Here is a 23,881-nt window from a genome sequence, read left to right as displayed (position 1 = left end):
TTGGGAGATAGGTGGAGGGTGGAGCTTCAGAAACAATACTGACTTGGTGATTGGGAGATAGGTGGAGGGTGGAGCTTCAGGCCAAAACAAAAAATGACAACATAAACATCAGTTGAGGGCTGCAACTCCTCTTTTTAAACTGGAATATCCTGGCTTGAGTGCTGTTGTCAGTGACATAAGTATTTGGATTTTTAAATGTCTGTGGACATATCGGGGTCATTTTATGATTCGTTTTATTATTGCTCTTACATACAGCTCCTTTAAGAAGAAAGTTGAAAATATACTTAAGAACTTTTTTGGAGAATATGACTTCTGAACTTAAGAAAAAAAGACACTTAAGAAGATTTTTTTTCTTAAGAATGTTTTGTGAATCCGGCCCCAGGTTTCCTTGGTGTGTTTCACAATGTTCCAAAGGTTTCAGCTGGTGGAAGTTGGAGGGGAGAAAATGCTGCTACAAGTCCTGTATTTATCTTTCACTGATGTCTCCTGTCCAGGTGTGAAAGCTGCTTATTCCACAGGTATTCATGTCCACTTACCATGGACACGCAGGCTCTTGAAATGAGCACTGACGAGGAGCCGGGTGGTTCTCTGCAGCTGGAGGAAGCGGCATCCTTGCTTTTCAAAATAAATGTCCTCATTTGATTCATCTGAGCAGTTTCTGGATAGTCTTTGTTCCGTGGGCCACCGTGGCATCTCCGGATCAGCGTTTCCCAACCCGGGTCCCTCAGGGCACATGCACGCTCTAGGTGTTTATCTGACCACGCACACCTGATCGGATCAGCGTCAGCTCATCATCAAGTTCTGCAATGTCTGTCAATGGCCCACTAGTCTGGACCGGTCGTGTCAAGGTACCGTCCATGTGTCTGACCTGGTCCAGTTCATCTACATGGTTGGAAGATGGTTCCTCCAGGCGGTTCCTTTTGGTACCTTTCCAGCCTTTTGTTGTCCATATCAACTTTTTTGAGATGTTTCCCCCAGTAAATTCAAAATGAGCTGGTAAAATGTCTCACTTTCAACATCTGATGGTTTTAATGGTCTATTGTTTTGAGACTTGGAGAATCATTTCATTCATTCTTTACACTTTACAGTCTCAACATTTTAGAAAGTGAGGTTGTGTTTATAAATATTGTATTTACGGTAGTTTGTCTTCAAGAGACAGATTTGTCAGCTGGTTTTATTTGGCTTATTTTGCAGCTTTGAACGTCTTAGGAAGTTGCAACCAGCTGTTTTTTTTTTATCATCATCATTTGTGGCTTTTATTTATATTTTCCCATAAAATAAATAATATTAACCCAAAGATAAAACGTTTTCTTCAGTAAAACAAATCTCAAACAGCTGATAATGTTAATCATTTAATAGTTACATAATCTCTGTACATTTACAAACTATAAGTTACATGAAGCAGCTTGTTCACCAAACTAAAACCACCCGACTGAACGTTTCAGAGGCTTCACTCGAATGGCACCGAATATAAAAGTCAGGAACTCAGAAGGGTCTTACGTGAACCTGAAAATCAAACACATCTTCTGGAATAAAAATGAGGCAGAGCGGCTCTGCAGATGTGGAATGATGCCGTGCTGTTCTCAGCAGTTGGTTCCCAGGCCGGTCCAGTGGTCCGGGACCATCAGGAAGTATTTGTCCATGGCTTCACAGAAACGAGCTCTGTACAGCTCCGGGGAAACCACCGTCGGCATCTTCCCTGCACATGAAACACAAAAAAACATGTCAGTGCAGGAATCAATCAAAGCCAGGATTTGTGTGCAGGTGAAGTGGTGATTGTTTGATCGGTGGAAGCTGCACCAGCTGGAACACCAGCACTTCTCTAGAGACCTCAAGCCAGCACCAAGATGGGGACCCGACTGGCGGGTGTTCCTGCCCTGGGAGGACCAGATATCCCAGCAGTAGGGCTGTGCGATTAATAGATTTTAAATCCAAATCGGATTTATTAATCAAGACGATGTTAAAAAAAGGAAAATCTATTTTCCTTTTTTGCAGCTGGCTGCATTACAGACAGAGCTCGTCTAGTCATCTTTGTTTGGTCAAGAAAATTGTAAATGTTGTCACTTTACTAAACTCAAGGAGGATTTACAGTATCTTTCAATTGCACTTCATCCCCAATAGGGAAATTTATTTGCTATTTTTCTTTAAAAATAAAGATAAAATGTTTGAAACAATTTATTCCATTGTCTTTTGTAGTTTTACCAAAAAAAAATCCATATCGAAAATTGGGTTTTCAGAGAAAAAAAAAAAAAAAAAAAAAAAAAAAAAATCAGGATTTTATTTTTGTCCAGCCCTACCCAGCAGTCCTGGCTGCTGCAGATTTAGACCTCATTTAGTTTACATTACTGTCATAAAGCCAGGCGTGTTTCTGGTGGGTGTTGGATCCACCAGAACTCTGTTTCTGCCAACATGGATGGACAGCAGACTCCAGTGCTGGAAGCTTTTTCTTCAGTGGTTCTGGATTGCATCCTACAGTCAGTTCACTCGGCACCACATCACTACTGGAGTTACAGCCCTCACAAACCAACCTGAAGACGTGTTTTTATTAAAGCCAATGAAACTGCTGCAGCAGACGGAGCTCCAACTCCCTCCTGAGGACGTGAATAACGCCGTACAGCCTCAACTTCCTCTAATGTTTCCCTGTTTAACGTGACTGCAAGACCCTCTAGCTCCCTACGTAGGACTGATCTTCATCACCTACCTGAATCTTTGGAGGAGACGAGCAGCCGGGATTACAAGCATCAGGGATTTTCTCGTCCAAACTATTGGTAGGACGATGGAAACCTGACTATACGAGTCAGTCAATCTGACCAACAACAAACCGGATTGTCCAATAACCAGGATAGTGCAATAACTTTGTGCAATATTCATTTTGTTTTTACCTTTTTCTTTTATTTTTATCTTTAAGTTTCTTATCTTTATATGGGGTGTTTGATTTGTAAATGACAGTGTTGTGTGTGTGAGATGGAGATGTCAATTTCTCCGAGGTAACCTCCCAAAGGGATTAATAAAGTCGTCTGAATCTGAATCTTCTGGAAGAGGCGTCGATACCAACACTCGGTCATAAATCCAGCTTACCTTGACCTCCCAGGATTCCAGTGGATTTGACGACCATCTCCAGTTTCTTGTCCCAAGTGAACGTCCTGATATAATCTGCAGATAACGGCAGAGGGACAGAGATCAGAGCAAGGCCGACACGACGCTGACTCTCCCCCCACCTTCCTCCTCATCCCCCTCACCTATGATCCCGACCACCAGCTGGTCGGTGGCGTCGTCCCGTCCAACCAGCAGGGAGTAGTCGATGATGAGGTGGCTGGACAGGAAGTAGGCGTCGCTGTGAATGGCGGCGCGCAGGATGGCCTTGCAGTGCGAGCGGATGTACAGAGGGTTGTCGTGGATGAGCTTCAGCAGGTTCTCGTCCAGGAGAACCACCTCGCAGCTCTCCTTCCCCGAGTCCGTCTTCACGTTACGGTTCCTGAGCGAGCCTTTCAGGTCGAACACCTGCGGAGGAGCACGAGCGTCAACGTCTCAACCAAAACCCCTGACGCCGGTCTGCGCTAGAGTCCCGGCTCAAGCCCGGGCGCTGAACACACCTGGGCCATCTTGCGTCCGTAGAAGAGGTTTTCCATGACGAGCAGGTCCAGCTTCTTCTCCGTGTTGTTCTGGGAATTCTTGTATCCGATCCTGTAAACTCCCAGGATCTTCGCCAGAGCAGTCGGCCGCTGTGGAACAAATGTGGTGATTGTTTACCCTTGATGTGTCCAAAACCACGATCAATAATGACTAATCATCAGTTCAAATACGGGGACCAGGTAGCACTAATGCAGCTGTCAAACAATTCATGCATCAAGTTTTGCAGTGTTTGGTGAGTTTATATAGTGATCATTACATTTTGAGTTTTTTTTGTCACATATAGTGACTCCACTATAAAGTATTGGAGTCACTCTACAGCGGATTATAAAGTACCCGAGGAGTGATTTGCAGTGCCATGCAGCATACCTTCTGCTGCACGCCTCCGGTGATGTAGGTGAAGTAGTGCGGCGCGAAGTCCAGGAAGGACTGGACCTCCAGTCGGGGCATCTGCTTCAGGATGAACCGGTCGTCTTACCAGAGAAAGGAGGAGAGACGGTGTTAGGCAGAGGTGTCAAGTAACGAAGTACAAATACTTCGTTACCTTACTTAAGTAGAAATTTTGGTTATCTATACTTCACTGGAGTAATTATTTTTCAGACAACTTTTTGCTTTTATTCCTTATTCCTACATTTTCACGCAATTATCTGTACTTTTTACTCCTTACATTTTAAAAACAGCCTCATTACTCTATTTAATTTCTGCCTTTAAATAAAAACTATCCAGTTAAATTGCTCCATCCGGATAGAGTGAATTTGGTTGTGGTTGTTTCAGATGTTCTTGTCCAGTTTTGTTCTTACATCCGTTCCCTCAGATTCCTGCAACTAAACTTGGATGTACATTCCAATAAAGGTTAGGATAAATGATAACATGCCTCTGAAGTTTGACTTTTTGCACCATTACAATACTTATAGGCAACTAGTCATCATATCTCCTGCTTTCTGAAACACATGTTAATGCTCAATATTACACATATATGGTTCTTTAATATATTTGCATTATACTAAGATGCATTCATTTTCAATGGCTTTTGTCCTTAATGGCTTTTTTCCCCCTTACATTACTTTTACTTTTATACTTTAAGTAGTTTTGAAACCAGTACTTTTATACTTTTACTTGAGTAAAAAACTTGAGTTGATACTTCAACTTCTAGGAGTATTTTAAAACTCTAGTATCTATACTTCTACCTGAGTAATGAATGTGAATACTTTTGACACCTCTGGTGTTAGGGGAGCCCTCAAGCCGCTCAGGCCCCGTTTACACGTAGCCGGGTATTTACAAAAACGGATATTTCCCCCTCTACGTTTTGAAAAATTCCATCGTTTACACGAGATCGTTTTCAAAATCTCTTCGTTTACACGGATCTGCATAAATACGCTGTTAACGTCATGCCAGCCAATCAGAATCCTGGAAAAAACATCAACAAATGACACGTGACGTGTAACTTCCAGTTAAGGCTGATTTATGGTTCCGCGTTACACCAACGCAGAGCTTACGGCGTAGGGTACGCGGCGACGCACACCGTACGGCGCGCATCGCTGCGTACCCTACGCCGTAGGCTCTGCGTCGATTTAACACGGGACCATAATTCAGGCTTTACTTCCAAGACGGGACGAGAGTCTCACAGAGAAGGGGAGTTACTTTTAAGTGTGACTTTAGAATATTAAACAGGTAAAATACAAGAAAATATTGACGGTGGCCAAACTAATTGTAAACACAGGTCGCAAAACATGACGCTGGTGACGTTTCTGTTGCATAATGTGACGTTCTGAAGCCTAAATCTCCGTTTTCCTTTTTAGACGCAAACGTGAAAACTGAGTTTTTGAAAATCTCCACTTTGGCCGGAGTTTTCAGAAATGATCGTTTTCGGTGACTTTGAGCTCCGTTTTCGTGTAAACGAACGGCCAAAACGCATGAAAACGCCTCCGTTTTTGCTCCGTGTAAACGGGGCCTCAGTCTATCTAAGGCCCCGTTTTCTGAAAACTCCAGCGTAAACAGTGTAAACGGGGCCTAAGGCTAACGTTAACACTGCTGAAGCCAGCTCGCGCTGGTTCCAGCAGAAACACAAAACCTGAACCGGTTCCGAGGAGCCCGTTCTGTTGAAGAAGAGAGAAAATCGCCTCCAACCTTCAGTGGCGTAGAAAACGGCGCCGGACTTCCCTCCTCGAGCCTGCCAGTTGACGCAGTGCGACAGCGAGCGGACGAAATCCTCCTCGCTGCTCTCCATGATCTCCTCGCGCATCTTGTGGAACTCCTCGGCGTAGTAGATCCGACAGTAGAATTTGGCGCTGGTGTCGGAGAACTCTGTGTTGGAAGAAACACGAGGATGTCAGTTTGATTTACGGGTCGCTGAGTGCGAGTTCTCTGGAATTTGTGTTATTAACATCTGGGTCCATCTGGATTCAGACCAAATGACGAAGGACGCTGCTCCTCGTCACTCACTGCCGAACCAGCTGCTCGTTAAATTCTGAAGTTAGTTGGAAGCTACTTGTTTTTAGGCTGGACTCCTGAACTGAAGCGGATCTGGTTCTTTTAAAACACTTTGGTCCCGTGAACAACAACAGTCCTTAGAGGCTCTGCGCAGACGAGGACACTCACGCAGCTCGATGTGCGGATTTAGCGTCTGCTTCTTCTGTTTGTCGGCCGAGTCGGCGTCTTCTGTGAAGGAAAGAAACACAATTAGTTTCAGCTCGATCTCCTCGACCGAGAAACCAGAACAACCGGCGGCGTCTGAACACGTACTGGGAGGATCCGTGTCCGAACTGTTGCGGCTCTGCTGCGACGATGACGAGTCGCTGGTCCTGGCAGGGCTGCTCTTCACCCGACTCTCAGCAGAGCTGACGACAAGAAACAGGAAAAAAAAACACCTCACTGTGACTTTATGCTCATTTTCTCCTTTATTCTTTTCCTGCCTCAACTATCAAACTTGTATAAAACAACTGGGTGGCTCAGTTTTGATGCTACCTTAGCTTAAACCCTTGAATATTGCATTTAGAAAGTCACAAGGAAACTTTTGTAATCTTTAGCTCAGAAGATGATGCAAACATAAAAGTTGTTGTTTTGAGTTGTGAGCAGAAAACGAGAATGGGGGACGACACGTCCTCCACGCTGGTCCTGAGCACCGGTGCACCACAGGGCTCCGTGCTCGGCCCCGCCCTCTTCACTGCTCTGCCATCCACTCCACAAACAGTCGTGGAGTTTGCAGATGACACCACCCTAGTGGGTCTTTATTGGACAATGATGAGACCCACTGTGCTCAGACAACAATCTCACCCTCAACATTAGTAGGATTACAGGAGCTCAACATGTCGCCGCTGACCCCAATCACCCGGGAAATGGACTGTTTGTACCACTTTGTCTGGAAAACGGTACCAAAATATAAAAGCCAAGACTGAAAAACTGCTTTTTCCAAGAGCTGTTGAATCCAGAATACATAAAATGAGGTTGATTTATTTCCTCCCCAGCAACCTTAAAATAACCTTTTCCTCTTATGGTGAATTATTTGTTCTCTAGATCCTCAGCTGCTATATCCACCATTATATTCACCAGCTTCAACGTTTTTAAACCAACTATTAATAAAATTAAGACTTTTTCAATAATACGTTTTATAGTAACTCTTAAAGAACTCAGAGGACTCCAGTTTGAGATCCTCTTTGAGTTTGAGATCCTCTTTGTTCCTACGTGACCTTCGTACCTGGAGACCTGCGGAGCCTCGTCCACGCCAGCATTGGACACCCTGGACAGCTCGTCCAGCGCCGTTTTGTACTCCTTGCAGCTGGAAGACGATGAGACAGATGTGAGCGGATCAGATTCATGACGAGCTCGAACACGGACACGGGAGGGGGGGAAGGCGGAGTCACCTGAGAGCGAAGGCGATGATGGAGCTCGGCTCCCTCTCACATACGGCGATGGGCACCCGCTCGTGCTCGTACATCAGGTAATGCTTGTCTGGATCGCTGTCGACACAGAGGACACAGCGGTCACACGATTGTGTTTCCTCACCGAGACGCGGACAAACATCTGCACGCGCGGCCGCTTCAGACTTGGAACAGTTTCCAAGAGTGGAGATTCAAATCTGCGCCCGGGTCTGAATCGCCTCCAGCAACTTACAACGGGATGGCAATGGGGTTGTAGCTGTTGCCGGGCAGGAAGTTGGCGAGGATGGCCTTCATGGTGGACTTCTCCTTCACCTGGCTGTCGGTGGAGCCCAGCAGGTGTCCGTCAAACACGTCTGAAACCGACCAGACGCACAGCGTGTAGAGCAGAGGCAGATCAGCAGAGATCAGCGTGTGTGTGTGAATGAATGAATGAATTTTATTTTGGTGTCATGTCCGAAGACCCATCCCTTACAGGATTATAAGACACCAGAAACAGAAAATCATCAATACACAATATCACACGCACTTAATTGGGAGCTGCACAATGTACACCGGAAAAACTAAATAAATAAATCAAAAACCAGAATGGATATTTTTACATATGTTACTTTTCTTCGCCTATCCCACGCTTTCTCCAAATAGTCAGCAAGTGCAAATACTTTATGATCAAAAATCCATTTGAGTCTCTCAGCATCGCTTACCCACTCCAAATCCAAATTCTTACACCTATCAAATAATTTTTGACGCAGCTCATGATACAGAGGACAGTAAAATAGAAAATGGAACTCATTTTCTATGTCATTAATGTCACAGTAAGGACAAATCCTCTCTTCTTCTGGGACCCCTCGATAACGTCCTGTCTCAAGGTGCAGAGGAGATGAGAAGATTCCACAACGGATTTGGGCACATAATGATCGTTGTCTTTTAGATAACGAGGCACAAACATACTTTTCACAGAGTGTGTGTGTGTGTGTGTGTGTGTGTGTGTGTGTGTGTGTGTGTGTGTGTGTGTTTACCTTCTGGGAGGCTGAGAGAGTCCTGCTCAGCGGAGGGGGGTGCCGGTGTGGCCGGATCAGCTCCGGGGTCTCCCGGCGACGGCAGCAGGGAGGAGGTGGTTGAGAGCAGCGGGCAGAGGTGACGATCCTCTGACAGACAGAAAAACTCAGCGTCACAAACGGCTTCATGCAGAAGAAGACGAGCTCAACAGCCGGTCCTGCGTCTCTCTGACCCGACGGTGAGGATATCTGAGAGGAACAGGACAGTTTGGGTCCAGAAAACTCACCTTTATCTCCGTTCTGCACCACGGGGGACGGGTTACGAGGGGAGGACTCCACCGCGCTCTGTTGAAACATAAAAACAGACAAAGTTAGCAGCGTGACCCGACCCGACCAGACTCCTGTGATTACAGAAACCAGCTTTGAGCTGGGAGTCTGACCACCGACCTTGCTGCCGTCTTCAGTGGCGGTGGGTCTGTGCCTGCCGGGGCTCGGAGGGACGGACAGACGCTTCCTGCCTTTCTCCTGCTGGAACAGCTCCTGGAGTCTGTGACGGAAACCAACAGCAGTATAAAAAAATTTGTTTCTGGATGTTTCCGTGCAGGGACGGAGGAACGGGACCGTGCGGCGGCTACGTCAGAGCAAACGGTCACCTGCTGTTCCAGGACTGCAGCATCTCACACAAACTCTGTTTCTTCACCACCAGCGACTCCAGAACCGCCTGCAGCTGCTGAGGAGAGTCCAGACCGCAGGCCTGCAGTCGCATCTGGAGCTTTTCGATCCAGCTGCGTAGCTCCGCCTCCTCCATCTGCGCAGACACAGTCGCCGACATAAGCACAACCGTACACCCCCCCACCGGCACAGCGAGGGACGGAGAAACCACACCCACGTCTTTCTGAGCGAACAGGTCCTCCATCTTCTCCTCTCGCGTTTTGCTGAAGGTCTCGGTCTTCAGGGAGGTGAGGCGGTCGTCGATGGCCAGGTACACCTGAGTCACTCTGAGGAGAGAAGGGAGGATATTTTCCTTCTGTAAATGGAAGTAAGTGGAGACTCCTCACCGTTAGGGATGGTTCTCAGTGTTTCAATTCCTTGGAATCGTTTGCCTTTTTCGCAAAAGATTCCCTTATCGATTCCAGTGGGTGCGAATGACGTCACCAAGCACGTTGCGCAACGTGCGCATTCGGGCCCAGCAGGAAAACACGGGGACAAAGCGGCATAAACGCTCGAAAGTTTGGTTACATTTTACCAAAAAGGATGACAACAGGGCGACAATACTTGCAATGTGGACATTTCAACAAAGGGGGGAAACTGTTAGGGCTCGGCCCATCAGCCGGCGTGTGGTAAGCATGATTTATGGTTCCGCGTTACACCAACGCAGAGCCTACGGCGTAGGGTACGCAGCGACACGCACCGTACGGCGTAGGCTCTGCGTCGATTTAACGCGGAACCATAAATCATGCTTTAGAAGAGCTGCGTGCTCGGCCACGTGGACGTGCCGGGCGCTCTCCGTCGGCCAGCGCTCCTGACACAGCTGCAGCTCGTCAGCTCATCTATGGAGAAGTTAAAGAGCTTCTACCACTAGATTCTCCTTTCATCAAGGCAGGGAAGAGTATCAGGCCAGAATACATGAATGTCACCACTACCAGCAGTGACTAAGTTTGTGGTGTTGAACATGTTACTGGACATTCTTGTGTAATTGCCACAAAATAATTTGTTGTATTTAGTTCATTTCTACAGAAGAATATTTATTTTATTATTATTATTTTATATTAAATAGATATTTTATATTACAAATAATTTTGTGGGGACCCCCTGGCACCATGGAGGAGCCCAAGGCTGGGGGCGTCTTAAGACCTCACTTATATTTTTTGTTCAAAGATATAAAACAAATATGATAATAAAATTGTTTGTTCTCCTTTTTTCCAAATGAGAATTGATAAAGAATCGAATCGTTAAGCAGAATCGAAAATGGAATGGGAAAAATCTTATCAATTCCCATCCCTACTCCCCGTCCACGACTTTCTGATTTGATCGATTTGTGGAGAATATTGCTCGCTCATCTTTAAACCTGACTTCCTCCAGAACAAGTGAGGAGTCCAGCTTCCGTTGCCATGGCGACACACCTTGCCTAAGTGACTTATCCTGCTCTGTAGCGTAAACGAACCCCACAATAAACCCAAAGACTTGACCTTAACCTTTCCTACACATTACTGCGTGTACTTTTCCGCGCAGATGTGTCAGCGGATTGAACTCACTTCTGAGAGAAGTCCTTCAGGTCCTGCTGCAGGTTGCTTTTGGAAGGCCCCAGGTTCCTGATGAAGAGCTTGGGGCGTGGAAGACAGATCTCCAGCAGCCTCACAGTCGTATAGCTGAGGAAACAGGAAAACCTCAGTCATCGCCTGGGGTACAAGCCAAAGATGGAGATGTGAATGCTGTCGAGGAGCGGACCTGAAGGACGCCACCATCTGGTTGTAGGAGAAGTACTGGTGGTAATCCTTGTGGATGGAGTGGCCGCAGGGCTCGGCGTTGGCCCGTCTGGTGTACTGGTGGCCGTAGAAACGGAGCTCCAGGTATTTGGCAAAAGACATGGACCACGAGTCGTTGGAGAGCGGCACCACCGGAGTCACCTGCAGACAGAAGACGAGGCGGAGGACCAGAGCAGCGTCCAGCACGGCAGTGAGACTTCATGTGTCCAACTGGGTTCCTACATGTCCCTCTGTTCTAACAGACCTGCAGCTCTGCTGAATTACATCACAGTTTTTAAGCCAGAACCGACCAGAAACCCACTGATCTTTGGTCCATTAGGCTGCATTCACATTAGAGCAGTTTTATTTTAAAAATACTGTTTAGAAACAATCATTGTCCGCACTCCCGTTTCAACAACATGTCAAAGTCCACCATGAACCGTGGGCTTCATCCATCCACGTTGAACTGCAACCGAGGGGATGGTTCTGATGATTAAACTTCAGATTATCCTTCCATCCTGTGCTCTAACTTGTTAACTCTTGACACAGAATGTTCTTGTTGCCTTAAGACTAAATTCAGGGAATAAAAGACTTCAATGAATGATAAAGATCTCCTTTAAAGTTTTAAGGTGAATTAACTTAAACATTTCACTGATTTTATCGAGCAGGGAGAAAATGAAAATGAAAGACTGGCATACTTTCATTTAGGTCCAGTTTGTGTTTAGACGGATTTTCGTCACCATACAACAGAAACAAACGTGTCAGTGGTCGCTCTGGATGCACAGTTTGGAAATCTGATCGCTGTTTCTGACAACAGCTGCAGCTTCACCTACCGACGTTCACTTGTGTTTTCTGGAGTAACGGAGCTGAAGGACTGATTAACGTTAGCGGCGGTGCACTGCAGGTTATGATTGACGACAGACTGCGATGTATCAAACCCCTGTGACGTATTGACCCGAGTGAGGCGCTGCATCGATGAAGTCAACACAAGATAAAAGAAGAACATGGGTTCGACCGCTTCTGATTGACTGATGGAGGAAATCGTACAGCACCAGATAATTTTCTTGCAGCAGAGAAGAAGAGTTTTAGTCATTTAACTTTTAAATTCCAGCTATAAATCCCCCAACAGACAAATAACAGCACCACTGGAAATTCCCATCAACTCTATAACTGAAAAATGAAAGCTGCTAACTTGTGTTACACAAATTGAAACCTCTTATTTCTTTAATCAGGTTTTTTTTCTGGTTTAACTAAAACCTCTGACCTGTTTGCAGATGCGGCACCAGGAGTAGTTGAGGATGGTATGCTGGTAACCGGGTACGGGGGAGTCCAGCTCCTTCAGCACGATCTGCACGCAGCCGCTGCCGTGCACGAAGCGTCGGATGTGGTGCACCATGGGAGTCTCGCAGAACATGCTGGGGCACTGGTACGACGGCCTGGACATTACACTTAATGAGACGCTGAAACCTGCTGAAGTTGGTTTAAAAAGACAAAAAGAAAGAAGAAGGTCTCACCTGAAGCAGTATCGCTCCAGGAAAACACCCAGAGAGAGGTCGTTCTTGCCGTAAAACTCCATGGTGACAATCCTGTAGACGACAGAGACGCTGACAACAAACTCCCGTTTTAGAGAGAGGGGCTTCACAAAGATGTTGCGGGTGCAGGTTTACCAGGGGCTGACGCAGGGGTTGGGAGCGTTGTTGGACTGAACCGAGGAGCTGCTGAACAGCACACACAGCCGCTGGTGGTTGACCGGGTTCAGGCAGTCCAGCTGAGGACGATAAATGTGAAGAACAGTCAGCGGACGCAGCTCAGGATGTAAACGTGGCTCGTCGGGAGCAGGAGGGCAGTGAGCTGCCCCCACTGCCGGCCCCCACCTGGAGACACCCAGGGGAGGCTGTGTACCAGATGAAGACCAGAGGTGTCAAGTAACAAAGTACAAATACTTCGTTACCTTACTTAAGTAGAAATTTTGGTTATCTATACTTCACTGGAGTAATTACGACTTTTTACTTTTACTCCTTACATTTTCACGCAATTATCAGTACTTTTTACTCTTTACATTTTAAAAACAGCCTCGTTATTCTATTTCATTTCGGCCTTTAAAGAAAAACTATCCAGTTAAATTGCTCCATCTGGATAGAGTGAATTTGGTTGTGGTTGTTTCAGATGTTCTTGTCCAGTTTTGTTCTTACATCCGTTCCCTCAGATTCCTGCAACTAAACTTGGATGTACATTCCAATAAAGGTTAAGATAAATGATAACATGCCTCTGAAGTTTGACTTTTTGCACCATTACAATACTTATAGGCAACTAGTCATCATATCTCCTGCTCTCTGAAACACATGTTAATGCTCAATAGTACACATATATGCTTCTTTAATATATTTGCATTATACTAAGATGCATTCATTTTCAATGGCTTTTGTCCTTAATAGCTTTTTTCCCCCTTACATTACTTTTACTTTTATACTTTAGGTAGTTTTGAAACCAGTACTTTTATACTTTTACTTGAGTAAAAAACTTGAGTTGATACTTCAACTTCTACAGGAGTATTTTTAAACTCTAGTATCTATACTTCTACCTGAGTAATGAATGTGAATACTGAAGACACCTCTGATGAAGCCTAAGCCAACCCACCACCTGTTTATCACAACTAATACAAGGTGATGTTATAAAGCGTGCAGAACGTGCTTGTTGCATCGTCTTGTTGTGAAACACATCGACATGCCTGGATGTCGGTATATGCGTGTGCTGCAGTAACGTTAGGGTACTTCTCTGCAACATTATACCACAGAAGTGAAAATTTACTTTCTCAGGACCCACTTCTGCAGAGGAACATCTGGAATTACAGATTCATGTTTCCCCTGAGCCAGAACCCAGAAGCCTTTGAGCGCAGAGATGTCAATGCTGCCTCTCAACAACGTTAACTTTCTTTTCTTAGATTTCAGAGACATTTATGAAGTAAAACCTGGACTACAGCTTCTAAAGGCACAGGTACATGGCTGCTAAAAGTTCCTCAAAGCAATCCCACATCTGTGGAGTTTCGTGGGAAATAAACCGATCCGGATGTAGTCCTGTATGAAACCAAACAGCTTAGTAACCTGCTCACCTTCGGGGTCCAGCTCATGTCATTCTGTTTGTTCATCTTGTCCTCTTCAACGTCAGTCTTCGCCGGTGCTTTGCTCGCAGTCTCGGTCGCCCGGCTCTGACTGCTAGCGGGGGAGCAGAAGGGGTCGCCGACTTCTTTCTGCCGGATTCGGCCCCCTTTGGCTCTGTAGTCCGCCAGCATCCTGGCCAGATCCTGGCTGCTGTTCAGCTGCCCCACGATGCGGGTCCTGGTGAGACCGTGACACGGCAGGACGCTGATGGGCTTTGGCTGCGCGGCACCGTTTATCTGACCGTTGGCCAGGGAGGAGGGTGCGGAGTCTTTGAGCAGCTGCCGCTTTCTGCGCCCGTCCAGCTCCTTCAGGTCTTTGTTGAGGAGAGGAGATAAGTAGACCTGCAGGACAGAGACAAACCCGCATGACGCAGCTGCTGGAAGCAAGAAAACCTGCATCTGAAACCTTCACATATATAACTAAAATTAAATAAATAAAAGTAAATAAATACATACAATTATACATCATAAAAAAGATTGATTCATGCTCACCTTATAAGTGTAAGAGGAGATTTATTTTTGTTAAGAAGGTTATTTTGGTAATTCAGGGTTCATTATTTTATAAATATATTCTTTATATTCTGATGTAAATTAGGGACTATAATTACAGTTAGTTTATCTGTAGTTAGTATGTTTTAGATTGGGCGGAGTGATACGCCACAGTACGGCACTAGGTGCTGTGTTGATGTTCTAAAATCCTACACTGTTGAGGGACATTAAAGTATACTGGAACTCAGCAGAAGTTGTTCCCGTGTTTATCCTACTCACGACCCCAAAAAGATTTAATTTAATAAGGTAAGGCCTAACTCTACACCAGACTTAAAAGTTCAGAGCTCAAAACCCTGCAAGAGTCCCGTGATCGGGACCGCAAAACGGTACTAGTTTCTTCTGAGCGGAGTAAGATTTTGGTAAGATTTGGATAATATTAATAACCCAAAATTTCGTGGCACGATATATTGTTACACCCCTAATATATATATATATATATATATATATATATATATATATATATATATATATATATATACACAGTATATATATATATATATATATATATATATATATATATATATATATATATATATATATATATATATATTTATATTAAAAATTATTTATTTATTTTTAATTATTATTATTTATGTATATAAAAAAATTATATATGTTATATATTAAATTGATTATATATTAAAATGCATATATATGCTTTAGGTTTTTACCAACTTGCTATTAACCAATAATATGTATGCAGACAAAAAAAAAAAAGAAACGTGGATGAGAAGTTCTTTTTTCTCGCAGCATCCGACGGTTCAGGCTGCCGACCATCACGACGTCAGCTCTGATGTGAGAAACGTACCTGTTCGGGGAAGTAATCCCTGCTGGGGCAGTGCATCCCTGCAGGCGTGAGGAGGAACGGCTCCTTGAACGTGATGAAGGGGGAAATGCACATTATGATGTCCTTCAGCTCCTGCTTGAACACGGCAGAGATGGATTTCAGGCGGTCGTCGGAGGACGACACCTGCTCGGTCACGAACATCCCCGTGTCGTCCTGCAGGGGGTCGCGGAACAGCTTGGGGGTGGGCGTCTCCGAACGCTCGCCGTCGTCCGGGCCGAGCGACTCCCCCCTCGATAAGCTTTCCTCTCCCCCCGCCTCCCCCTCAGAGGCCCCGATGAGAGTGTCCGAGTCCATCTCCTGGTCGTCCTCCAGGAGGAAGGGAGGAGCCACGGGCACAGGCAGTGAAGGGGGGGTGCTTAACGGAGACGACGTCCTCACCTCCATGCTCACAGCCTCCTCGCTGACGGAGCAGGGCGGCGATCGTGGCTTCAGTTCTCCATTGGAGGGAAGTGCTTTGTCGTCAGGCTGTTCTCCTAATGTAGAGTCGTCGTTTCCAACCGTCCTCTCCAGGCTGTCTCCGTCCGTGTCCTCGTCTGCGGTGGTGCCCTCCAGCAGGCACGGGAAGGAACTGCTCTGGGGCAAGCTGGGCGGCATGGCAAACTCGTCCATGAGGAAGGAGATCTCCAGCTGCGAGTGGTAGGCCACGCACACCATCAGCATGATGATCTCTTTGACCCTGGCCAGTTCATACTCCGACGCGCCGCGGAGCTTGATGGAGCAGCCCAGATGAGGAGGACAACCCTCGAAGAACATCAGAGTCTTTGCCTCACCTGAAAAACAAAAGATCAAGAAATCGTGACGTGTCCAGATTTCGGGCAACGCTGTCAGGAGGAGCAGACGTCGGGTTCTTACTGCTAGCCAGCGTGAAGGGCTGCATGAAGAACTTGTGGCAGGTTCCCAGACGGGGTTTTGTGAGGAGCTGGTCCATGGAAATCACCAGGTCCCCCTGAGTCATGTGACTCACCCTGTCCAAGACTTGCTATAAAACAAAAGAAGAGGAAAATAACAAGTTCAGCTTGCGTGAATAAGTTAAGTGTAATAAACGCAACTTGAAGGCCTGGTCCACTCCCTCTCTGCTGTGCTTCAGCTCTGACTCCAAAGGCTGAACATGAACCTGTCTCCAGATGTCTCAGTCCTGCCGACAGTTTCTCCACTCAACTGTCTAGAAATAGCGGGACAAAATACTACGTCTACAACTACTACAGTTATAGGCCTTGATTACAACAAGCAAAGCTATCATATATAATAAAATGTGAATAAAGGGCAATTTCTCCTCTTTCAAAACTAAATACCCACATCAACATTATACAGACTTCATTAAGCCATTAGGCTTAGATTTATCCTTTAAAGAACGTAGCTATTCCCTTTTTTAGCAACAGTTTCCTGAGATGTTGATGGAGATTTTGACAGGACACGGTTGTTTAAATGAGGTGGTTATGACTATCTCTCTTTTGTGCAGCGACTGTCTCTTTTCAAACCTTTATTATATTTTTGAGGTACCAACTGCCAAGTACAGTGTAGTAAACGCAGAATGATGTGAAGTGACATAAAGATTTAGAGGCTGGATAAATCTACTCGGGTCTGGGTCTGTGATGTCACAAAATACGGCAAACAGCTGACTGAAGGACACTGATGCAGCCTCAATCAAAGTTTTTAGTTGGACCGTGAAATAAATGCTCTGAAGAAACATTCAATACTGCACCATTAAAACTTAAATGGTTAATTCTATACCTTTGGACTAAAGGACAATAACTGTCAGGCATCTGGGTTTAATAGTTAAATCTAATCAGCTGTGGCTCAAACGCATCTCAAAACTGTTGTATTTACAATGAAAGTCTAGATATTTAGGTTGATTTATTTCACTATCCTACACAAAACTGAATAATTTCAACCCTGAGACTAATACTGGATAAGTGATAATGTACGTACAGTAGGGCTCCTACAGGTCACGTGATTGTGTTTGTGTACAGGAAGTGAAGTGTGGACGCAGTGGCCATGAACTCTCCTCATTTTACATCTGTGGAGTTAGAAAGACGGCGACCAAATGCGCCGTTTCATCTTTTTCATACACCGAGAACCTGATGGAAGTCATTAAAGCCTGCGAACACATCCGGGGTTTTCAGCTCCCAAACGACCAGCTTATCTTTCTAACTGCGTCTGGTCTCTGATGTAGTTGTTGCAGAGTTCTGACGGTTTACTCGTCTAAGGAGAACAGGACGTCTCTTCTCTCATCCTTCATGCATTTTCCAAAACATCCAAACCAGTTGGCGGACACGTTATAGGACACTGACGATGGACTGACCGGCTTGACGTTGATGACCAGTGTGATGCCGTGCTCCAACAGCATGTCCTGAGCAATGCGGGACACCGTCTTCTCCACCAACACCAGGTTCGGACGGACGTCCACGATGCGCTGCACGTAGTTCTTCAGAAACTCCCTCTCCTGAAGCAGAGACGCAAAGAAAAACCTCGGTTTCAAAGAAGCAAAAGGCTGAAAGGCTGAAAGTTTGCTGGCCTCGCGTGTCGGACGTCCTCACCTGAAGCACGATGGGGTCGATGCAGGTGAACTTGGTCTCCTCCCTGTACAGGTACTCGATTGAGCACTTGAGCAGCAGAATCTTGGGGTTCTTGATGTAGGAGTTCATCTGATTCCAGGTCAGATTTACGGTTAAACATCAACAGCTTAAGACTTCAACCATCAGATTTGATTAATCTGAGGCCAACAAAGTTCACCAGCTCATATAGCTCAACAATAAACCACAAGCAGATATCATTTGGGGTTTTTCAGGACAGAGAACGTAGCCGTACCTTCTTGTGAGCGATGTTCTTGGTGCAGACGAAGCCGTTTACCACCATGGAGTCGAACTTTCTGCCTCCAGGAATCTAAAAGACAAACGCAGATGCGGTTTCATCACCTAATCAGGCGACCGTGTTTGCGTGAGAACACAGACGTGCAGATGCCGGCGGACCTTTTTGATGTGGACCAGCTGACGGATGTCCATGTCGTCGTCGCAGTTGCGGACATCGGGCCGGACCGTCTGGACGACCTGCCGGACCACGGGGACGATGATGTCCCTCCAGGACAGAGACAGGGACTCGCTGTAGAGCAGCTGCTGCAGCAGCGCCATCATGTGGCTGTGGTTGGCCGAGCTGGACAGAGAGACGGGCGAAGGGCGGAGTAAACGACTATGCAACACCAACAACATGCTCCTGCAGGCGGCGTACAGGACACTGGTTTCTGTTAATACATCTCACCTCACTGCTACATCATTTCTGTAAATTACAGGACTGTCTCACAAATTAGAATATTGTGATAAAGCTCTTTATTTTCTGCAATTAAAAAAACAAAAATGTCATACATTCTGGATTCATTACAATATATTATTTTAATATTGCTGATTATGGCTTGCAGTTTAAGATTAAGATTCCCAGAATATTCTAATGTTTTGAGATAGGATATTTGAGTTTTCTTAAGCTGTAAGCCATGATCAGCAATATTAAAATAATAAAAGGCTTGCAATATTTCAGTTGATTTGTAATGAATCCAGAATGTATGACATTTATGTTTTTTTTTAATTGCATTACAGAAAATCATAATATTCTAATTTTCTGAGACAGTCCTGTAAGTCATTTTACACATTAAATAAATCTCTTAATTATCACTTGCGGTAAATCATCCATCATGCAAAGCTACGTAATCGTTTTAGTGTCTTGTAAAAGTGGACTTTTGGTATTAGGCCCGTTTAACTGGACAGTTTTAGTTTTTCTCAGGTAAAAGCAGGTCAAGCTCTGGTCTTCCAGACGTCAGACCACACAGTTTGATTTATGGATGCTGCCCTGGCGCCGTACTCACAGCAGCCTCTCCATGGCCTTCTTCTCCCCGTTCTCCTCCCTGAGCTGATCCAGGGAGCTGTGGTGCCAGCCCAGCGGCGTGAACAGCATCTCTTTAGCCTTCTCCTCCACGCGGCGGTTGAACAGAGACTCTGCAGCAGGAACACAAGGTCAGGAAGATGGAGGAGGCTATAAACCGGTGAGGAGGCGCTGAGCCCTTACCTTTGATGAAGGCATCGCTGATCACAATGTTCTGCCCTCCATCCTCAGACACGAGAAATTCTGCTGAGAGAGATTTAAGAATAAGTGTGAACAAGTTTCTCGGAAACGCTGTTTACTAAATATACCAGCGATTGATCATAATCAATGTTAAACCTCACACTGCTTTGGGAGAAAACAATTGTTTGCTCTATAAACTCTACTTCACGCTCAGTCCTAGAGGAGCAAAGACACAGATGCAGTAAAACTGCATGATCATCTCTTTTAGATGTAAATATCTTATTACCACGTCGTCTGATCCGAGCATGACTGACACTCCCACTACCCACGTCTCCTCCTCACGTCCTCCCTGATTCAAACCTCAAGCTACAGTAGTATTTATACATTTACGAGCAGCTTAGCGTTCGCAGTCGGGCTGTTTCAGATAGTTTGTCAGGGAAATGTGGGAACAGCGTGCAAACAACAAATAACTGGAATCCTTTCAGAAAATGATTCAAGACGTCAGTCTCAAGCCTGCCGTTCTCTCCCTCAGCAGTTATTTACGGCTGACAAACATGTGATTATTTCATGTGGGGTAAACTGTTCGACTTCTGGAAGTTTTGAAACATTCTGCAATTTACAAAGAAGAAAGATCAATTGTTCCTTCACCGTTCACCCACATGAGGAAACTCCAAGAATCGCTGCACCGACTTCCTCATAAAATGCAGTCCGATCTTTGACAAACACACACAGATAGTTGCACTTTTACCGTCTGTGCTGAACACACAGGTGGATTACTCCTCTGGGAGTTATGTGTCCTCATTAAGGATGAGGTTGGAAGCGTGGGTCGTTAGACGTGCAGTTCTTTACAAATCTAGACACGAAGACCAGCGTTCTCAAGACAGACTGCTTGAAGAGAACTTCTCCTCGATTCACATAATAAATGAGGAGAAGGCTACAAAGCCCTGCAAGTTCCTCAGAAGGAAAACTGTCTTTTTGGGCCGCAGGGTGGCACAGTGGTTAAAGCAAGCGGCCCATGTGCTGAGGCTACAGTCCTCCTGCAGCGGTCGCAGGTTCGAGTCCCGGCCTGTGGCCCTTTGCTCCTTTGCTGCATATTGTCCCCATTCTCTCTCCCTCTCTCCCCCTTTCCTGTTTAATCTTCAAATAAAGGCCCCTAGAGCCACAAAATCTTTAAAACAAAAAAAAAGAAAGAAGAAAAAGTGTCTACGAGAGGATGAAAATTCAGAACTGCTGCTTCTGTCCTGCAAAGATGACCAGGAACGTAAAGGTAACAAAACACCTGTAGAAACATCTGCAACTTGATTAACTCTTGAGTTTGCTATATAGAAAAATAAACAGATGATCATAAGAGGACACCTCAGAGGAGCTTTCCAACAGTCTCCATGTCTCAAATGACCTCTTGAACATTTGCGGAACAAAAAAAATACAAAAATAAATTCCAACTGTGAAGCACAGCGGAGGGAGCATCGTGCCTGGATCCGGACAATTTACTTATACTGAGGATAAAGAAAGAGGATGGCGGTCAAAGTCCTGAAGATAAGAAGAGTGAACAAATGAACAATGACCTGAGACACACAAGTAAATCAACTACAGACAAGTTGACCGTAACCCAAAATTTAGAAATTCTGTGACATCACCAGAGGAGAGCTGCTCAGTCAGGATTTCCCCGAAATATTGACGAGTTGAAACAGCTTTGCACGGCCCCATAATGCACCGAGGGTTATCGGTGTGAGTCTGCAGCAACTGGAGAGCTAAAGGAGGAGGAAGAATCTTCTATAACTGACCTATCAATGAGACCTGCCCCTTGAACGCAGACGAGCCAATGGCTGCAGGATATCAGTCCCACTGGGCCTGGCACTCGGACATTTCAGCTCCACAGAAAAAGATCCTGAACTCTCATTGGTTTTATGGATTTATGTCCCAAAAACTAATGATGGTAAAAGGATGTGACTGGGCTTTTAATATATCCTATGAGGAGTTAATTTATTCCATCTCTTCAATCAAAACGAGACAGAGCTAAAGGTCTGATTTGGATTAAACTTCACTTACCATCTGGAACATCAACATGGACGTCCACATTTGTTCTGAGGTAAAACCAAAGCAACGCTTTTGAACTCTGCTAACATTAACCACCACTTATATTGTGAATTTACCTCAGATGATGGAGCTTTGAGCAACACACCCCCAGCCTGATCTAGAGTTGAACCGGTGGTGCTATATAGTCTTCTAATAGCCAAATATCACTTTACTACTAAAGTTATGCTTTTTCAAGATAAACTAATTCAAAGTAAATAAACTTTATCTTACCCTGCAGAACATGAATATTGATCCTGGATGTTGTCTGTAGGATGTGATCTGTAAACCCTCGCCTCCAATCTAACCTTATTACCAACCATATCTGTTGGAACATTGAACATATGGAGCACATCCCGCTTGAATGCTCCCCACGAAAGGTGGTCCTTTTGTGTCCAAATTTTGTCTAAAACATCCTCCGCCAAGGTTTTCAAAAAGCTGGTCGCCATCATTAAACGGTAAACCACAGCAATAGCTTGAGCAAGTTCGCAGCGGTTACGAGGAGTGGGCGGGACTTGACGATCGGTCAATTGTAAACATTTCATGAGTAATCAACGCAGAAATATTGATAGACCTCCAAACCTTGTCTTGCAACAGATGACCTGAGGTCATATCTACCTTTCTGCTCTGCAGCAGGTGGCACGTGAGGGTATTTGGACTGCTTCTTGATGTGAAAGTTCACATTGTTCTGCTCCATGTTGAGGTTGATGGAGGAGGCCGAGTCGCTGTCCACCGCCGAGTGGAAGCTGCTGACCGACGTCCTCTTGCTGGGGCTGGCGGAGTCTGGAATCAGACAGACTTCGGTTCGCACAAACCACAGGAGAAGACGCAGATTTGTGTTGGATGTGACATACGTACTGGGCATGGTGTACTCGGCCTCATCGGGAAGCTGCTCTGTATCGCTGTCATCAAACTTGATGTCCTTGAACCAGGACGGCTCTGAATGGCCCTCAAGGGAGTTGACGCTATCGCTGTCGGGAGACGGCGTTTCGGAGAACTCTGTACTCTGCAGATCAAACAGCAGGAATCCCAGTCAGCACATTTTCCTTCATGGGAACAATCAGTCGCTGACGCTGCTCCTGAAATGACCCGTTCAGGTTATCAAAGGACTCAGGAATCAATCAGTATCAGCATGTGACGTGTCAAAGTTGGCTGGAGCAGCATCCTGAAGGTATTCCGGCAATTTTGCCTGTGCTGGAGTTTGCAGGAGAAGGTGCCAACCTGGAGAGGGCGGTAGAGGGCGTACTCGTCCCTGAACACCTGGTCGTGGTGGGTGACGCAGTCCAGCCAGCGGCCGTCCACCAACGCCTGGCCGATTGCGATCGCTTGGGCCCTGCGGCGGACATGCATCACATACGTCACACAAACTGAGCCGCTTATAACTTTTAAATTTATTAAAGACAGGAAGACAAAGGCTCAGAACGCTCAGCTGGAAATATTACTTTTTGACTTGGATCCAACCAATCCCGGCCTTTTCTTCTTTGAAGTTTTTAATTAGACGGTTCAAGGCTAATTTGTTTGGAAGGTTTAAAACTCATCAGAAATTGAGTTACTTCTGTACAAAAGGTAAAAGTAAAGCATGTACACGCTTGTTTCTCACTGATATTTAGGTAAAAACATTGATACCACTCCAATCTGCAAACATCTGACATGACTTAGAAGCATGTCGCTCATGAACTCGACGCTCCAGCTGCACATTTTAGTTGATAAATATGAACGTGATGGAAAGCTGACAAGGGTCTTGCCCCGACTTTGTCCAGTAAGAGGATACCTGGTGGAGATGGTGCCGTTCCTCAGCAGCCAGTTGACGAGCTCCTTCCCCACAATGCAGTTGGGGTAGGTCCTCAGCCAGTACCTGTGGTCCTGGAACTCCATCCCTGTGCTGTTATGGCAGATTTTCTTCCAGAGGTCCTTCAGCTGAGAGGAGTCCTGCAACAAATACATCATCTTATTTATGAAAACGACATTTGAGTGGAAGGTGAAGGAAAGGAGCCCCCACCAGCAGGATCTTCCTCTCCTCCTCACTGTGGTCCAGCTTGGAGCCGCTCTTGGTCCCGGACATGGCTCTGCTGGTGGGTGGGCTTACCGAGCTGTCGTAGGACGGGACCAGGGAGGATCCAGAGCGGTCCAGGGACAGGTTGGTCACACTGGCAGATCTGAGACAGACAGACACAAGTCACCACTAAAGCTCTGACCTTGACAGAAAATCTAAGTCACTTTTTCATATCGGATTTATT

The 23,881-nt window shown here is 45.6% G+C and overlaps 1 protein-coding gene across 11 annotated transcripts in view; it reads right to left on the bottom strand.

Moving 5' to 3' along the window:
• Window positions 1-1,320: 1,320 nt before the first annotated feature.
• Window positions 1,321-23,881, bottom strand: part of pikfyve (phosphoinositide kinase, FYVE finger containing) — a 41,821-nt gene continuing 19,260 nt past the window's right edge. For 4 of the 11 annotated variants that reach the window (XM_061723200.1, XM_061723199.1, XM_061723197.1 and 1 more), the window contains 34 exons: window positions 23,644-23,800; window positions 23,416-23,573; window positions 22,866-22,977; window positions 22,263-22,650; window positions 19,575-19,634; window positions 19,375-19,504; window positions 18,491-18,671; window positions 18,330-18,404; window positions 18,059-18,166; window positions 17,824-17,964; window positions 16,374-16,500; window positions 15,483-16,291; window positions 14,078-14,467; window positions 12,636-12,736; window positions 12,483-12,554; window positions 12,233-12,404; window positions 10,952-11,130; window positions 10,759-10,872; window positions 9,393-9,501; window positions 9,157-9,311; window positions 8,951-9,050; window positions 8,791-8,848; window positions 8,525-8,653; window positions 7,741-7,861; window positions 7,491-7,586; window positions 7,325-7,405; window positions 6,373-6,467; window positions 6,229-6,288; window positions 5,758-5,934; window positions 4,000-4,103; window positions 3,594-3,722; window positions 3,240-3,501; window positions 3,079-3,153; window positions 1,324-1,699 (listed from right to left, as the gene is read on the bottom strand). In XM_061723200.1, coding sequence (XP_061579184.1) covers window positions 1,584-1,699; window positions 3,079-3,153; window positions 3,240-3,501; window positions 3,594-3,722; window positions 4,000-4,103; window positions 5,758-5,934; window positions 6,229-6,288; window positions 6,373-6,467; window positions 7,325-7,405; window positions 7,491-7,586; window positions 7,741-7,861; window positions 8,525-8,653; window positions 8,791-8,848; window positions 8,951-9,050; window positions 9,157-9,311; window positions 9,393-9,501; window positions 10,759-10,872; window positions 10,952-11,130; window positions 12,233-12,404; window positions 12,483-12,554; window positions 12,636-12,736; window positions 14,078-14,467; window positions 15,483-16,291; window positions 16,374-16,500; window positions 17,824-17,964; window positions 18,059-18,166; window positions 18,330-18,404; window positions 18,491-18,671; window positions 19,375-19,504; window positions 19,575-19,634; window positions 22,263-22,650; window positions 22,866-22,977; window positions 23,416-23,573; window positions 23,644-23,800 — 5,341 coding nt within the window. In that variant the 3' untranslated portion in view covers window positions 1,324-1,583. Of the gene's footprint in view, window positions 1,700-3,078; window positions 3,154-3,239; window positions 3,502-3,593; window positions 3,723-3,999; window positions 4,104-5,757; window positions 5,935-6,228; window positions 6,289-6,372; window positions 6,468-7,324; window positions 7,406-7,490; window positions 7,587-7,740; window positions 7,862-8,524; window positions 8,654-8,790; window positions 8,849-8,950; window positions 9,051-9,156; window positions 9,312-9,392; window positions 9,502-10,758; window positions 10,873-10,951; window positions 11,131-12,232; window positions 12,405-12,482; window positions 12,555-12,635; window positions 12,737-14,077; window positions 14,468-15,482; window positions 16,292-16,373; window positions 16,501-17,823; window positions 17,965-18,058; window positions 18,167-18,329; window positions 18,405-18,490; window positions 18,672-19,374; window positions 19,505-19,574; window positions 19,638-22,262; window positions 22,651-22,865; window positions 22,978-23,415; window positions 23,574-23,643; window positions 23,801-23,881 lie in introns of all 11 variants that reach the window. The other 7 variants (XM_061723201.1, XM_061723202.1, XM_061723203.1 and 4 more) reach the window with 5 other exon arrangements.

Source organism: Cololabis saira, chromosome 6 (genome assembly GCF_033807715.1).
Source record: "Cololabis saira isolate AMF1-May2022 chromosome 6, fColSai1.1, whole genome shotgun sequence".
In the NCBI taxonomy this organism is placed as follows: Eukaryota; Metazoa; Chordata; class Actinopteri; order Beloniformes; family Belonidae; genus Cololabis; species Cololabis saira.
The sequence above is the reverse complement of the archived record's forward strand: the minus strand, read 5'-3'. Positions and strand labels throughout refer to the sequence as shown.